The sequence below is a fragment of the Papaver somniferum genome, chromosome 11, assembly GCF_003573695.1.
Source record: "Papaver somniferum cultivar HN1 chromosome 11, ASM357369v1, whole genome shotgun sequence".
Lineage (NCBI taxonomy): Eukaryota > Viridiplantae > Streptophyta > Magnoliopsida > Ranunculales > Papaveraceae > Papaver > Papaver somniferum.
Genome location: NC_039368.1, coordinates 63,170,576 through 63,188,897, shown reverse-complemented (window position 1 = coordinate 63,188,897; position 18,322 = coordinate 63,170,576). Strand labels below are relative to the sequence as shown.

Genomic DNA, 18,322 nt, shown 5'->3' with positions numbered 1-18,322 from the left:
GCAAGGACAATGAAATTGATTTATATCTTCCCCAAGACTGTCAGCTGTAAATTGAATGAAAGATTTAACACCTTCAATAAACCTCGGTGAACCCTTACGTGCAGTGAACCATTCTTTACAAGGAGGATTTATACGACGTCCTGACATCTACAAATAAATGACAAAAGCAATCAGTTCTATTACTGTAATTGATCAAGATAGTAAGAAAAGGACATAAAGCAGAACCCAGTGATATATACAAATACAAATTCTAGTCAGATTATTTAATTTGAAAGAACCCCCATATTTAAGAAACATATAAAATCAGTTCAAAAGCCTAATTAACTCAGAATTTAGCTAGGGTTTCCAACTGAAATCAATTAAGAATTAGAAATCTATTTTCACCTAGTGGAGTAGTTTTAACCCAAAAACAGGATACATAGAAGCAGGATCTAAATCATCCTAAGAATTCCGATCATATTATCATATCCATGAACTGGCAAAGAGAAGAGAAGTAAAAGAACAATTTTAATTTGACAGAACCCCCAAATTTAAGAAACATAAAATCAGTTCAAATACCTAATTAACTCAGAATTTAACAAGGGTTTCCAACTGAAATAGAAATCAATTAAGCTATAACTAATTATAAAGTTGAACTAAGTAGATGCCCTAATAATCTTGAACTCAAGTACATACTCTAATGTAAGAGCAGGAGATTTGAGATACGATACTGTGCTCTGAGTTGTTGAGCCTTCATAAATCCTCTGAAATCAGAACCTGACTAGTAAATACGTAACCCTAATAAATTTCTCTCAAGTAGGTGTCGTTGATTATCTTCAAAATCTAAGAGAGAATGAGAAGAAAATGTTTCTCAGATGAGAATGAGAGAGAAAGACGAGATAAGGTCTAGTTTTTCTTTACAGATTTGTTTGAAAACCTGACTATGACTATAATAGTCTAACTTGAGTCAGATGACTCAGCATCACCTGATTGGGCTGAATCTCCTTTCCACGTGGGATGATATATCGGATCATGTTGGGGAAACTGTCAAATTGATTGCAACTGAACTAGTACCTAATCGTAACTGAAATTGGCCAACACCTTAAGACTGATTGTAGTTTCACATTAAGAAGAAACTAAAGCTCATAGTTACAGTGAACAACTACAATCACTTTAAGTTTGAGAATTTTCTATCTAAATTTATAATGTCCAACTACAATCAGTCCATCTGATACTCAAATTTTGAGATCACTGGACATACTACAAATAATGGGATCTGTAATCTATAAAGCCAAACTAAGATACAAACTGCAACTACTGGATTTCAGTAATTTATAAACAGCAGGCACTGAAATTGATATATGAATGCATTTGTAATCTACAAGTCAAACTTAAATACAAACTGCAACTACTGGATTTTCAGTAACTTATAATCTGAAAACTGCAATTTAAAGTACAAGCACATTTACAGAAGTTCCTGACATTGAACAAGTTATAAGTGACCATCAGAATATTTCATTAGATAATAGCAGGGCTATAAAACCTGCTGAAGCTACATAATAAACCATTAAACTTGTAAATTATCCGATAATTAAGATTGAGTTTTGAATTTCTTCTTTACAAAAGAAGAGAAGAGACTACAAAAGAAGAGAAGAGACTCAAAACCACAAGTTAGATCCCAAAATACTCGCACCGTATCAACTGTCCCAAAATACTTACACCATATCCATATATTTCTTCAAGATAGTTACATGTTCTCCATATACTTCACAACATCCCTTTGTATACCCCAAAAAGTCCCAAAAAGATCCAAAATATTCACTTAAACTACCAGAAACCTTCAACTTCAAAAATCTGCATCAAGTACTACTGGCCAAGGTCCAACAGAGTGCTTGGGCCACAAAATATTGTCACCATGTTTCACACTAGAAAGAGTTCCTTCTCCAACGCAGAGCGGCTCAGTGAGTATCACTACTTCATCAATGAGGACGAGAAAATAAAAATCATCATTTTCATCAGCACTCATATCAATACGTCCGAATGCAACTGCACCCTTGCACATATTCCTTAATACAACATACTGGACTCTTTGATCATCCACATTCATTGGCTATAAACAGAAAAACATCCAATAATAAGAAACAATCCAAACTAATTGTTCTAAGTTAATCATTTTAGTTTAATTCAGACCGATGATCATTCATTGTTTTCTAGTGCTAACTAAAGGTGCTAAGAATATATGACCTGAGTATTATTAGCATTGTTGGTGCCAGGGCTGACACTTAAGGCTCTTAGATCCTCAACAGTCTCCTCAAGATTACGGACAAGATTTTCTACAGTAGCAGTCTTCAATTTCTCCTTACGCAACAACTCTCTACTAACTGCAGATGCACGTAACTCAGTCTTTGGGACCCCACCTCCAAAGCCTCGAACAACACCCCTTCCATCACGGCCAAGTACCTATCATCAGATATATAAAATTAGTTAGTAACAATTTTATTATACGATACAACAATATAAATTCATCTCTAAAACAACAATATATAATCAGCTCAACCCACCTTCGCAACTGCATCCTTATATAGATCAGTCTCACCTCTAAACTTATCTGTTTCATTCAACTCCCTCACCTTTTGCTGCACAATATATCCAACATTATGCATAAGATGATAACAAATAGCGGAACTAGTGAATCTAATTTATTCATTGAACATAGAACTTACAACATAATCTCTTGATGTTACTTCATAAGATAGGGGATCGAAGTGTAGACGGTCCTCTTCAGACATTTCTTGGTACACATGTGTAGCCAGGTACAGGTCAACCCTTAATACCTTACTAGTAGGACTTTCTTGTTCCATTTCATGTCGGCGTTGTGCAATACCACGCCTACCGGTACTGTGTGCAGCTTTTAGCTTTGACCTTGCTCTCTTCATTCTTTCCCTAACCTCCTTATCTTCGCCTTTACTCACAATATCAACGAAGGCATCCCAGTCCTCTTTTTTCAAATTTTTGGGTATCCTTTTTCTCATTTCAGCAACACTGGAACAGTCATCACACATCGCCCTTAGTTTAGTCTTGGCATTCTTCCATAACAGATTTGCCATTTTCAAAGCTTTGGCCTTGAGATATTCAGGAACCATGTATGCATTGGAGAGACTCCTCCAGATTTATTCCTTCAATGGCAGAGGAACTTGCTTCCAACTTTTAATAGATGGTGGGACGAGATTTCTGGTTATTTTCCCCAGCTTGGTGGCATACGTCTTTTTGGTAGGTCCTATAGGTTGGCCTATGTCATTAAAATCAATTGGCAGACGCTGATCATCACCTATACATAACAATACAAAATCATTAAAATTTCTAAGAAAACTTGAAATAAGTAACATATTTAGGGAAGTAAGATAAAACAACTACATTACCAATCATGCTTTCTTCACTAATTTCAGGTTCACTATCACTATTTGTCTGACATAGAGCCTCATGCCACGGCTCTGAACCTCCACTAGGAGAATGTTCACCCTGAGACGATGGATGAGACCCAGACCCTCCACTTGAATTCGATCTTCTTCCATGACTGTCTGAAACATTAGTAGATAGAGACCTTCGTGTATCAACCAAAGGAGTCCAGGTAGGTTGATTTGTGGTAGGAGTTCTAGACCGACGAGATATGCTGCTACTTCTAGGTCCCCTAGCCATATTATCTGATCAACAAACCCATAATAAGCAACAATACAAAAACTGCAGTAGTGGTACACAATATCATGACACAAAACCTACATGTAAGAGATTGATATCTAACTATATACATTTAAACAATGCAACAGTGGTTCAAAGAAACTTATCAAAAGCATATTAAGTACAAAACTAAACTACAAACAATCACTTCTTACACATCTGCAAATAATATTTCTATCTATGCAACTAAATCGTAACAAATCATGATAGAATGAAGAAGAACATCAATATAAATCAATCCATGCTATACAAACACAATTTCAGAACTTGAACACAACTACCTCAAAGTAGAACATGAGGTTTCGTCACAAAATCAAAAGCCAACTGTAAGAACATGAAAAAGATCCTAATTCAACTATAATAACATCATGATAACACACTAAACACGAATCAAAGTAAAGTATGAAAAGCTATTCAAGATTCTGAAACCATAGAAAAATTAAAACAAATATTTGATCGAGATGTTATACCTGGAGATCTTTGAGAAATTACTACACCTCTTCTACACAATATTAAAAACAAAGGAACTTCAATTAAAACCCTAACAGAGAAATTGAAGACAAGAACTGGACAATCTATCACGAAATTAACCTCTACCAAATTCAAATCAAATAGAATCAAAGTGAAGGAGTTGTTATACCTGAAGATTAATCTGCACCTGAAGGACTTCTACATTCAAAAAAAAAAAACACAAAAAATTAGATTCAAACCCTAACATCAAAGAAATTGAAAACAAAACAAAAAAATTGACTTTCTAAAACCATAACTTTACCTGATGAGAACTGAAATCGAAAATAGGGTTATGAAGAAAAGGGATTTTGAAGATACGAAGAGAACTAGGGTTTGAGAAAAGGGGTTTATAGACACCGAACAAAAATAGGGTTTTGAGAACAGGGGTTTACGGATATAGAAGAGAAATAGGATTTTGAATCACTTGTTAGTCATGGTTTTTTTCAATCTGAAATCATTTTTCTCTCTTTGATTTTTCTTTTTGTCTGTGAATTTTCTTTCCTGTGTATGAACAAGTGAGAGAAACGTAAAAGATAAAGGCGAGAGAGAAGAAATATATACAGTCGATAGAAACGAGGATTCTCATCTGTCACCGTTGATCCATTTAGGCTCATCATCTAACCATTGCTTCTGGCGCGAAAAATCCCGCCAAAAACATGCATCATAGAATCTTCTTCTGCTCACAGTCGTTTTACAACTCAGACAAAAGCTACCTAGAGACCACCAAAAATTCGCCTCTATAAAACAACTGATATTGAAACTAGTTTAATTTCTTTTTATTTTTTTTTATAAAACAACTGTGAATGACAACATGGGTAAGTACTTCAGCCCAATAACAGTTGTTTTTGAAAAGCCCAGGAAGTGGTAAAAAACTAATTATCCACTAGTGATTATTTTATACCAGATTTACTTTTTAATTTTATTTATATATGGTTATATATATCAATATCAAAAATTTCTAATAATTCAACAACTTTCATATTAATCAAATTACAACTAACATAAATAACTAATGGGGGTACCGTTGGTATTTTTTTGGGGTATAAAGGAACACCCTATATAAGATAGTTGCAAAAATTATAGCTAATATATTAAAACCGTACCTTGATAAAATCATATATAGTATCTCATGAAGTCTTACATACTATGAAAACTTGTAAAACGAAAAATGGTTACATGGGCTTTAAAACTGGATCTTTCTAAAGCTTTCGATAGATTATAATGGAATTTCATAATTTTTATGTTACAATTTTTAGGTTTTATGATCTTTTCTATGCTTGTATTTCTTCTGTTTCTTATGCTATCCTTGCCAATGGTACTCCTTGTGAAACTTTCTTCCCCACTAGAGGTATTAGACAGGGTGATCCCTTATCTCCGACTGTATTATTTTCATGGAAGCTTTGTCAAAACTATTGATGCATGTTGAGTCTTTAGGTAGTATATCTGTACTAAAGTTACAAAGGATTGCCCCTCTGTTTCTCATTTCTCTTTACTAATGCAAGTATTGTTCAGGCTAGAAATCTATTAGATGTTTTTTTTTTTAAATAGTGATTCTTCAGGTAGTTATAAATCTTCAAAAATCAGGCATATACTTCAGTAAGAAAGTTCAGAACAAACACTGTAAATTACTTGCAAGATAAAGTTTATAGTATAGTGCAAGGTTGGAAGGCTAAATTTTTATCGCAAGCTAGTAGACTACTCTTGTTAGATCTATGACTAGTGTCATGCCTATGTATGTGTTTTTCGCTTCCTAAGAAAACTCTAGATATACTAAATGCTTTACAAAGTGATTTCTTCTGGCAGAAAAATAAAAATAATAAAGGAATTTATATTAAAGCTTGGGATTCTTTCAGTATAAGCAAAGATAGTAGAGGCCTGGGTATTAAAAACCCACACAAGTTCAATTCAGCTCTCTTAACTAGATTAGCCTGGAGGCTCATTACAGATAATGATAAATTATAGTGCATTATATTGAAATGTAAATATTTTCCAAAAACTGACCCTTTATATTACAAGAAGAAATCTGACAAATCTTGGGTTTGGACAAGTATATGTAAAGGTATAGATGTAATAAAAAAAAATCATGGCTGGGAAATAGGTGATTGGGAAAACATTAGTCTTTGGAAAGATAGGTGGCTACCAATTGGTAAACGTCCCAAACCAAAAAATGGAAACATTGTTGATAATTTTCAAAAAGTTTCAGACATCATAGATAGCCAGGGTAATTGGATTTCCAGTTCTTTGCATACTTTGTTTGACAATCATTCTATTCAGGAAATAAAGTTATTATAACCTAATAGTAATGTAGATGGAAAGGATCATATAAGATGGCTATGAACTAGAGATGGCAATGTCATAGTTAAATCTTCTTATAACTTCTTATGTGATAAAAATGTAAATGCAAAAAAGAATAGATTGGTTTGGTATCTAGAACCTAAAGGTTATTCGAAGAGTCTGGGTTTTTCTTTGGAAAGTTTTATCTGATTGTTTACCTATTAAGGAGCGGAAACATATTCCCATTGAAAGGTATTTCGTTGACACTAAGTGTTCTCTATCCAATAGCCTAGTAAATGAAAATTTGAATCACTTACTTACTAATTTTATTTTATCCGAAGAAGTCTAGAGAGGTATTTCTTTGACCTATATGTTTTATAAAGCTTCTCAGCTAAACTTTAAATGTTGATGTTGGCTTAAAGATAAGAATTATAGAGACTACTATGCTTATATACTTTGATTATGTTAGAGCATAGCTCGGTTGAACCCGCCAAGCGTTGGTATATCAAGGATGGTTGTCATATTTTAGTATCAAAACTCATCTAGAGTCGCTTGATTAATCACTAGAGTCAACTTCGTTTAGGTTAGACTAGAACGTCTAGGAATGTTGAGACTTACAAGTATTACTCTGAAGACCTGAAGAATGTGAAGAAGTAACGACTACAACGAAGACATCATCCTTCCACATGGGGTTAATAATATTGACTTGAACTTGTTTACATTCCTAATGTATCTTTCAAGTCGCTTTTGATTGAAAACATAACATGCAAATTTATATATTTGAGAAACTCTAATATTAGACTTGGTCATATTATTATGACCAAAGTGTCAAGGAAGTATATTGAATTACGAAGTATAACCCTTATATTTTGAACTTCGTAAGTGCGACATCAACATAATCTATGTAACTTGTTACTTGGTTGTGTTTATGGGATATAGATGTGATTTCATCCAAGTAAACAATGTTTATAATATTTTTTTAAAGGAAGTACATTTACGAACTTATTTCGTAATCTAAAATAAATCAACAAGTATGTTGGTCATGTTTATCATGAAGATTTTTTATGACCGAATCATAACTATGGTAGGATATGTGGTATAACTGATTCTTAATCTATGTTGAGAATCAAGGTAGAACCGATCCTTACCTATCTTAGGAACCTGGGATAACTGATTCTTAAACTTATGTTGAGAGTCTAGGTAGAACCGATCCCTACCTATATTGGGAACTTGGTATGACCAGTTCTTAACCTATGTTGAGAACCATGGTGGAACCGATCCCTACCCATTTCGGGATTTGTAAGACCGATTTCTTCACTAATGTTAGGAGTCAAGGCGGAAACGATCCCTATTGTAGATGGTGAAATTTGGATAAGGGGCAAAAGTGGGTCATTTCAATACCATAGACAAAACTCAACTCTCACGGTAGATATTAAGCCCTTGGCCCTCAAGGCATTCTTAGCCATGATTTCTAGTATATGTCCCCGCGAGACACTGCTGGTCGTGATGATGTGACTCCTAGCGTACATCCCCGACGAGATACTGCTGGTCACGTAGGTTCTGTAGAGCGTAAAACGTCCCCAGTAGACTTATGAACCAGAACAACCATAATTCCATCATCTCTTAGTAATACGCATCTGATTGTGATGCCATGATTCCTAGTATACATCCTCGACGAGATACTGCTGGTCATGTAGGCTTTGTAGATGCGTAAAAACGTCCTCAACGGACTTATGACCCAGAGCGGAGATATGCATGTCTACTGTAAGCATGACTCACCCTATTTGAGATCAAGGACTGATTCCTAGTACATCATCACGAGATACACTGGTCATGTATGCTTTAGGCTCTGAATCGACTTACTGAGGTTTCCGAATAATTCCTAGGACATCCCCGCGAGATATACTAGTTATTCTGTCTTCGGGCCCTTTCGACAGACTCCTAGAATATCCTTTCGAGATACAATGGTTTTGTTGGCCCTATCATATGGACACGTAGTTGATTCCTAGCACATATCTGCAAGATACGCTGGTCAAAGACAACCAAAGTCTCGCAGAGACATTAATCTGGCGTACAAAACCTTTTCTCTCTTTTCAGGACGAGTCCTAGCTGACCACAGAGAGATTCGGATTCGTTAAGAAAATCTTTGTAGAGATTTTGATCCGTTCTTAAAACCTCAGAGAGATTCACATCTCTCTGCAAATCTCGGAGAGATTCACATCTCTCTGCAAAATCTCGGAGAGATTCACATCTATTTTTAAAATCTCGGAGAGATTCACATCTCTCTGCAAAATCTTGGATACATTCAAATCTCTCTTAAAAATCTTAGAGAGATTCACATCTCTTCTCGAAATCCTAGAGAGATTCACATCTCTCCACAAACTCTCAGAGAGATTCAAATCTCTCGGGAAATCTCAGATAGGGTTGAATATTCCCCATGATAGGCACGAGCCTCATGTAGGAATCAAGTCTCTTTTCGAGACTCTCCACACGAATTTTGAGGCATCTCATACCTTTTCACGTGACTCATCCTAGTAATTCTTACAGATCAGAGAATATCTCTCTATCTTGACCAACTAGGCTAAAGAGGATATTCCTCTCTCTCTACATATCATCACAAAGGCTGACTCAGCTTCACACAAATGGGGGGATAACAATTAGGGTTTTGGTATGGAGGTCTACGATACATGTGAGAAATACCCGGCTTATTTCTCATCGCAAGATTTTGATATATTCTTCAAATTCCTTGCGGAATATAGACGTATCAAGGTCTAGTACTTTCGATGTCGGGTCAGGTAGATAGACTTTTACAATTTTTGCCCTAAACTAAAAACCACCATCAACATTCCTATGCTTAGCACGTAACAGTGACATTGTTGCGGGGTAAGCACTAGATGGTGACAGACGAAAAACAAAACCAATAAGATGAAGTAGATAGATGTTACGAGAGGTATATCGCTTAGTATGAACTTCCTTTGCAGTCGTACTGGCGAAGCATATTTCAATCAGGGGCTACCAACAAATCACCGCTCTTGCTCATCAATGGTAGGAAAAGAAAGCATCATGTCCGGTCAAGTCTTTGGAGCTCAACTAGATTCTCTAAATCTCGTTCGTATGAGCGAGAGGAAGAAACCCTTTCCATCTTTAAAATTTCGTCGGGTGTAAAGGGAGCTTTTTCTCTTTCCTGTTTTGCACGAACATCAAGACCCACCCATTTTCATGTACACCAAACAAGGTAAGTCAATCCCGTCTTCATATTCTTAATATGAGTGCAATATCCACGTTCAATTCGATGTGATTGACTTTCTTTGTCAGCAGCGGAGCGAGTATCAACAGCAACAAAGCAATCTGGGGATATTTCTGCTACTAAGCCAAAGGGAGTTAATGATTCAAAGACACGCCCAATATGGATGATGAATTCTTCGAAGTGTCATATACAATTTTTAGGACTCATCTTAATCACGTGACGATTCTTCTTCCCGGACCAGATGGTGTAGAAGCTGTACCATCAACCTTCTCTGAAATGTGTAATTTCTGTCTCCAGCCTCTCCAGTAAATTTCCAAATTTTCCGAACTCCGTTGTGCTCGATTGCAAGAGGCCTTGACTTTAAGTTTTTCGGTGGGCGCACGAGTGGTATCCTCTAGGCAAGGTGGAGGCAGTCCCCAGGAGAAATAGGTTATGTCAAAGAGGATTGCAGGTGGCGCTCGAGCAGCTACAGTGATCTCCAATTCTTCTGATGTACGTGCATGTACATGTTTTACTCTGTTTGACTGGACGAATTATTTGGATAGCTGTGAACTAATCTTTCTCAACTTCTTTCGTAGTTTTAATGCTTTGAGAAGATGAACGCCCTTGTTGGACTTACATGTATCCGGGATGACATTGCAGGAAGAACCGAGAGGTAATGGAGGCGACCGACGATTTTGAGGACGTGATTGCGCCCTCGACCCTAAATTTGATGCTCCTCATGTAAATCACGTGTTAATTGGGGGGTTCAATGTTTCAGCGAAGTATGCTGAATTGTACGCCCGAATATTGAAGAAGTATGGACATATATCCGTAACCAAATGTGTAGTATGATCAGGCACGCTGCTTCTGAATGAGTGATCGAATATTGGAAGTATCCTCAAGACATGTGTGTAGACTTCAAATTTAATGTTTCCTGCTTATGTGAAGGGATTTCCAAAATCCCAAATTTGCATTGAAAAACTGTCTCAAGAGTTGAAGTTGAAGCAGGCTACTCTTCGGGATATAAAAAATGTTTTCTCTAAAAAAGATGAAATGTTGCTGAATGATTTCCCTTGAATGCCTTTATTTCCTTCCCATGACTTTTCCCTTTATGTGTTTTGGAAATACGGGACATTCCTTTGTGGTTTGATTTGGTTTTGAACAGGTAGGCGGCTGCTCTTGAAGAATAGAGGTTTTTGTTTTGTGAAAGAAATGGTGTTTCACTGAAATCTTAACTATGAATGCAAATTGGTGCAAACATTTTGGATGAATCGTAAGTATTGTATGAAAACAAGGGAAATACTAGGGAAATGGCAATATAATGTTTCAGGAACTGACGGGAGCTATCTAGTGTGTATTGCTACTCCTCCCAGCTGTCAGTACCAAGGAGTTTGCAATAGTCACCTTGTTTAATTTCAGAAACTAGGTAAGGATCCTTCTACTTGACCTATGGACCTCTTATCCTCGATCGAGACTTATTCTAAACATTTAATAAAATATCGACAGGGACCAGCTTCCTCTTCCCATCGCCTATTCGCAGTCGGGTTGACGATCGGATCAAGTCCCTAGTTCTTGATGAGATGAAGATTAACAGACTGCAAAAGAGGTTGTTCGAGAAGACTTACTCGTGCGTTTGAGCCTCTGGATATACGATATGGCGCTTCTGGACTTCCCTTCGTAGTCCCTGCTTTAATCAACGCTTTTCCCAACTCGACATCTCTAAGATAAGCAGTGGTTAATAGCCCCCAGCCGCTTATGCCAATCATGTCTCCAGAAGATATTTAGGCCTAGGGGAAGCTTCATCGATCGAAGGTAGTTGATTTCCCGATACAACACAATTTAGAGCGGCAAAGATATCTTGACGTTGTGCCTTGGAGAAAGAGAGAATTTCACACACATGTTCCATGGTTGACTGCGCAGTTTTGTAGACGGAGTCCCCAGAAAGCATGCAACAACTTCTAATAGGAGGATGGTATTTGTACACTCCTTCAGTGCCTAGTTGAAGTTCCACTGAGTCGATCTTCTCCTGGAAGATGTGCTTCAATTTGTTGCAGTCACTGGTAGGGTGGTTGACAAACCTATGGAAGCGGCAGTACTTGGGATATTCCATTTCTTTTAGTTGGAGGACGTTTGACACGAGTTAGCTTGATGATTTCATCTTGTATCCAGACCTCCAAGAGTTCAATCATCTGTTCCATTGGAAAAGGGAAAATATGGGAATGGTGGAGTCTCATTTGTCCTATGTGAAATGGGAGTCAGACGTTTAGATTGTTTATAGTTGTTCCTCAGATGCTTTCTCTTTCCACCCTCACGAGTTATTAAGTGGAGGTTGGGTCTTTTATTGGAAGGACACCTTCTATCCTGAACATATTTACGAGTTTCTTCATTCTGGGAAGGTTCAGATCGACTGAGTAAAGCAGTAGCGGATCTCTTAGCATCTTCTGATGCAATATGGGGATTGATACTTTCCAGGAAGGACGCACATAATGACATCACCTTTTTATTGCGAAGACTCTGATGAGATCGTGTTAAATCCCACGAGTCTCCTTTCTGAGTTTGAGGAAGCATCTTTCGATCTTCATGAGCAGGCAAGTTAGGTTGGTGGCTACTTTTCCATTCAACACGATCATATGCTTCATCTTCCTCACCAGGAATAGGAATATGAATCTTAGAAGAAAAACTACTACCATCAGTATTGATCCAAAATGGATTGTTGGTGGCGTTTCCTTCAGAATGAATGCGTGTTTGATCCTTCGATAGTTGATCCGTGAGGACTTTTAAGAGCGTAAATACTCTGTCCTGCGTCTTAACAATATCATTCAGGATTTTCATCAAATCATGAATAGTTTTTAAATATCGAGACTCCATAGCCTCGACAAGAGTTTTGAATGAAAGAACGGATTCATGAATAACATGTGAAGTATTGTCAGTGTTGGGAGAAGTAAAATTGGGATTGAGGGTTTCTGAACCATTCCTAAGATCAACCATATTGAGAATTTTAGAAAATTGAAAACAGGATAGGGAAAATGATTTTTTGCAACCGAGAGATCAATCTCCCACTGTGGTCGCCAATTGTTTAAGGGTAAAAACTGATTCTGCTGTTTTTGGTAATTTGGGGTGCGTTGATGAGAAACCAATTCAAACCCTAAACAAGTGCATTGCACGGGAATGATTTTAGGTTCGAGAGATCAATCTGTAAGACTCTGGCCTAAACCAAAAAATGGTCGTTCCAGATTCAATTCGGTCACAAAGTGAAGGAGAAGGGTTGATCTCAGGGGAAGCGGAAAAGGTGTTTGAGATCAGAGTGTTGAATTATGAAGGTGTGGTTGTTTATGACTTCCGTATCAGAAAATGGTTTCTGGCTACTTGTGTTGATAACACTTGTGTTCTTCCTTGTTGAAATAGATTGAAAATCTATTTTTATACAAGTCATTGATCGCACCCTGATCTCTTAGGAAGTGGAGGAATTGAAGTGAAGTGGATTTGTGCGGGAGGTAGTGATTATCATATTTCTGTTATGAAGGAAAACTGATCACACGTCCTTCCACTACTCTCACTACTGTTAACCGTCCGTCTTTCCTGTCACGTTCTCGTAATGGACGCGTTGCACGCCGCACGTTGTAAACCGCCAGACCAATACCCCAGTAAGCATCCCCCAGTTTGTGACATGTTTGATGTCTCGAATAAGTGGGTCAAGTCGTGGGACCTGCCGCGGAGAATAACATGGTGCTATTAGGTGAAACAACTAAGTTGTTAATGAGGCCGACATAAAATATCGTATGTATTTGATGCATGTGAAGCATCGTATTTAAGCAGCTAAATTTAATTGATGCGGATGAAGCATCATTGTTTTAGAGCCTGATTGAATAAGTCGTGGATAAGCGTCTTAAAAGGGTAACGGGGTCGACCACTTTGGGTGATCATTCGAGTATCTTATGGGCCAACTACCATCTGGTCGATCACTCCCTGTGGAGGAGTGATGGTCGGTGTTCACATCGCCACTTTGTTAATTTTCTGAGAAAAAATCTATACCGTCCTACTAAGCTGGCGAAGTTGGATGGTCGTGATTAATTTGCGGCAGTTGTTAAACGCCGTTGACGCGATTTTTAGGGTTTTGAGGCCGATCAACCAACTCCTTGTTAATCGAGCGATTTGAGATGTTGCATTTGGATTTGAGTAGGTCGATCGACCATGTACAAAGGTGGGTTGCCAGCGAGCACGCTGACATCCCTGGTTCACCTAAAATTAAATCTAAGACACTCAATTCGGCTGGCGAAATTAGATGGTTGTGATCGATTTGCGGCAGTAGTGTGTTGCCACAAACGTAATTTAGGGTTTCTAAAGCAATGCGTTCACTCTACTTTGGGTTAACGATTATATACGTTATTGGCTTGCCGTGAGCAAGTCGATCAACCATGGGTGTAGTTAGGTCGCTGGTGGACACACCAGCGCTTCTTTGATCGCTCAAGATGCAATCTAAGCCGTCCAACTAGGCCGACTAAGTTGGACAGACGTGATGCATTTTGAGACCATCTTTGCCGGTCTCAATTCGTTTGAGCTATTTTACACAGCGTGAACGCCCATGTTTGGGTAAGCAATTGAGCACTCTATAGGTTTGCCGCATGCAAGTCGATCGACTATGACACTAATAGGCCCACTGATGATCATGCTTGCGTTTCCTTAACTGTTCGTAGGAGAATCCAGGCCGTCCAACCAGGCTGGCAAAGTTGGACGTTCGTGATGCTTCTAAGACCGTTTTTAACGGTCTTAGCTCGTTTGAGCTTGCGCGAACACCCATCTTAGAGTTGACGTTCGGGGCGCTTCGGAGTTAATTGAATAGAACTTGATCAACTAGGGCTTTAGTGAGCCCGCCGGTGGTCATCGTAATGATTGCCTAATCCCGTTAGGAGGAGGCTAGGTCTATTGAATCGCGCGGCCAAATGGTGCGGCCGTGATTATTTTTGAGACTGATATTAACAGTCTAGATTTTCCTTAAGGAATTTAAGCGTGTTCGATCGCGCCAAATTTTAATTAAAAGGTGTGCGAACGCGCTGATCTCTTTGTCAGAGGGTGGTGTAGCCTATGTGGGAGTTTTCATGCAGGTCCTAATACTGACACTTCGGGAGATTCATGCTACTTCGTTGCGAGTGAAGATTAATCGCCATGTCATGCTAATATTGAGAGTTCGACTAGGGAATATAACATAGGAAAATACTAGGCAGGCTATGCATTAAAGAATAATGCTGGTGCAAGATAAAATTTATAAAATATTTGGGATTGTTGCTACATGCACCATTCTGAGTAAATTTTATATACATAAATATATTGAATTGCTCAATACATATATGAGCGAAGAGGCTTTAGGCACTCAACACTTTTAAATGGCTCCATTTCATTAGTGAATAATGCAACTAGAGCTTAAATACTCATTAGGCTCTATACTAATGAACAATTCATCTAGGAGCTTCAGTTTCAATATAATATGAAGATAGGCATAGGCACTCATCAGATTTTAATATATTCTTCAAATTCCTTGCGGAACATAGACATATCAAGGTCTATTACTTTTGATGTCGGGTCAGGTAGATAGACTTTTACAATTTTCGCCCTAAACTAAAAACCACCATCAACAATAAGACATCGACATAATCGTTCAAATGCTATCGTTATTGTGTATGGGTATAAGGTGAGGATTTCATCCAAGGAAATAATGTTTTACATGTGTTTTAAGGAAGTAAGTTCATATACTTGTTTTGTGAATCGAAAAAGAAATTGCCGGGCGTTTTGGGTATTGTTATTCATTGCATATCTTGTGAACAACTAATATGTGTGATTTAGTATAACCGCTCATGAATTGTATGTGTTCTTGGTAGAACTATTCACAAAGGCCTGACTTATGTGTTGGTATGACTTTTATTGGTGAAACCGATCTTAAGTAATCACCTGAGATGGTATGATCGAGTTTGTGGTTTGTTGAACCGAATCAGGGTAAAGGGGAAACGATCCTATGAAGAGGTGCAACATATCACAAAGGGGAATCGATCCTTGTATGAGGTGCAGCAAGTTTGTAGCAGAAAGGGGAACCGATCCTGGGGACATGTGCAACATGTTTTTAGGCAAAGGGGAACCGGTCCTATGGACATGTGCAACACATATAAGTTAGATACCATATATATGTGGGGAACCGATCCTAGTACCTAGTCAACCGAATTTTGGAAAGCTAGTGTGACTATACACAATACTCACATGGAGGTAGAACCGAAACTTGTTTTGGTAGAACCGTTAAACCCATGATTTGTGATTGAGTGTTTCTTAATCAATCACATAGTTCTTGAAAGTAAGATGAACCAATTTTAAACTTGTTTGGAAGTGTGGCAAATCGGTTTCAAGGTTGTAAGTATGAAAGAGGACTTACAAAGTAAGGATGTCGACATACTTTGAGCACGTACAATAATGTTTATCTTTTATTTTTCAAAGTTATTCCTTAATAGCTATAGGAAGAAAATACCAGGATCGAAATATAAATAAGTTAAGAATCTTTTAATTAAGGTTGTTAATTTTATTTTAGGAAATTTAGAATTAGTAATGTGCATTTACTAGTTGAGATTTTCCAAAGATATTTTCGGTCATTATTTTGGACAGAGTATTTCGAGGAATTATGGAAACCGAATTTGGAATATATTTAATATATTTGAGAATATTTTCAGTTTTGGAAATTCCTTGGTGTCCAAACTTCATTGTCTATAAATACTTGAAGTTTGCATTTCTAGCAAACTAATCCTTCATGACAGCAAACTTCCTCGGTTGTGTTGTTACTGGTGAAACCGCCTATTCGGAGAAGAGAGTAACCTAATTAGGCGAAATATCTTACGGTCGCTCAGTTTAAAGTCTTATGTGGGATTGAGAAGCTCTACGAGTACCGTTGGTGGGAAACTAGATAATTGCGGTTTATCTTGTGTTTTCGATTGATTTGATTGACTAACGGTGGTTGAACTTTGATTGCACCTAGTTTTTTTATGCTTGGGAATCTTCTCTTCTGATATAAGATTCACTCAAACTAGATCGAAGTTTCGACAAGGATCTTTAGACTGTTGTTAGTGCTAAAGACGATCTTGTGATACTCCATTGTAACAGACTCCGTTCTGTGCGTGATTGATCACAAGATATTCAAGTTATTGTGTGCATGTGTTTATTTAAGATCTAAGAAGATTTGAAGACAAAGAAGATATTGAAGATTTCCGATTTGGGGTTCATAATCTTTGGTGTGCACAGTACTTGTTTAGGTATAAGAGGATCCAACTATAATCGGTTTATCCTTGTGGTAGATTGGATTGATAAGTTGTGTAGATCGGCATCAATACAATTCTTTGTGATTAAAAGTATTGATTAAAAAATCTTAACAATTACCTTTGGTGATTGAACATAAGATAGATCTAAGAACCTGACGAAGGAGTTTATGTTAAGATAAACATAAGAGCCTTTGTCCGACTCACATCACTTGGTTGAATAAAGTTGATACCAAACAGATTTGTTGTTCATTTACTGTTTGGAGTACGAACCAAAGGAATTGTTCCAAGTACGTGACTTATTCATAAGTTGGAGGCGTGGTAATACAAGCGGAACTAGGTGAACTATAGGTTTAGTTGGTTGGTCTCAACTATACGAAGTTGTTTTAATTTTGTGTAGTGGCTTAATCTTGAGAGTATCCAATTCTGGACAAGGTCCCTGGGTTTTTATGCATTTGCAGTTTTCTCGTTAATAAAATCTTGCTGTGTCATTTACTTTATATTTCTGCATTATAATTGTTTTATTATAATTAAAATAAATTACATAAACGTTAATTCCTATTTACTTGATAAGCAATACTATTGTTTTTTGTTAAGTCCGAACCTTTTTATCAAGTAAACATACTTCGTTGTTGTATTGTCTCGATCTCGTATCCATAGATGATCACACGAAGTGTGAACCGATTAGTTACACTGTCTCGACTCAGTCTATAGACAATCACTTTCGGAGAAAGGACTTATATGTGGGAAAAGTTTTAGCTTGAGGTATATTTGGGTACCCTCGCCTTTTCAATTGGTATCAGAGAAGGCAAACACGAAAATATCTAACAATCTGTGTTTGGTGCGATCCAACCTATAAGAATTGAATCCAATGGATGATTCTATAAACGTGTCACAAGGTTTGAAAAAAACTCGTCTTGGATTTAACTTCTGAAAATGCTTAGAAGGGATTTCTTCTATAAGCTCCACTTGCTCTTCTGAAAAAATGTTTGTATGTTCTCAAGAAGAGGTTAAGTTAATCCTGTACTAATAGTCGATAAGTCTGATTCTGAATCACTTGATGATAAAGAAGATGTTGATTATGTGAACATAAAAACATCTCAACTTGATGAACTAAATAAAGAATTCATTTCTTGTGCAACTGAGCTCACACTTGCATTAAGAAGAGAATGAAAACTTCTTAAAGACTTAGGTCATATGAAAGCTGAAAATGATCTGCTCAAACGTGATTTGTCATCATGTAAAACTGACTTAGAATCATGTAAGATCAGTTCCTCCTCAAAGATCAATTTCTTATAAACCAAGCTAA

At 37.2% G+C, this 18,322-nt stretch overlaps 1 protein-coding gene across 1 annotated transcript; it reads right to left on the bottom strand.

Moving 5' to 3' along the window:
- Positions 1 to 1,825: 1,825 nt before the first annotated feature.
- Positions 1,826 to 3,125, bottom strand: LOC113324480. The gene is made up of 3 exons (XM_026572800.1): positions 2,703 to 3,125; positions 2,224 to 2,439; positions 1,826 to 2,089 (listed from the first exon to the last, which is right to left on the bottom strand). Exons 1-3 carry the CDS (start codon positions 3,120 to 3,122, stop codon positions 1,826 to 1,828), a joined length of 900 nt encoding a protein of 299 aa, XP_026428585.1. The 5' UTR covers positions 3,123 to 3,125.
- Between the last annotated feature and the right edge of the window lie 15,197 nt (positions 3,126 to 18,322).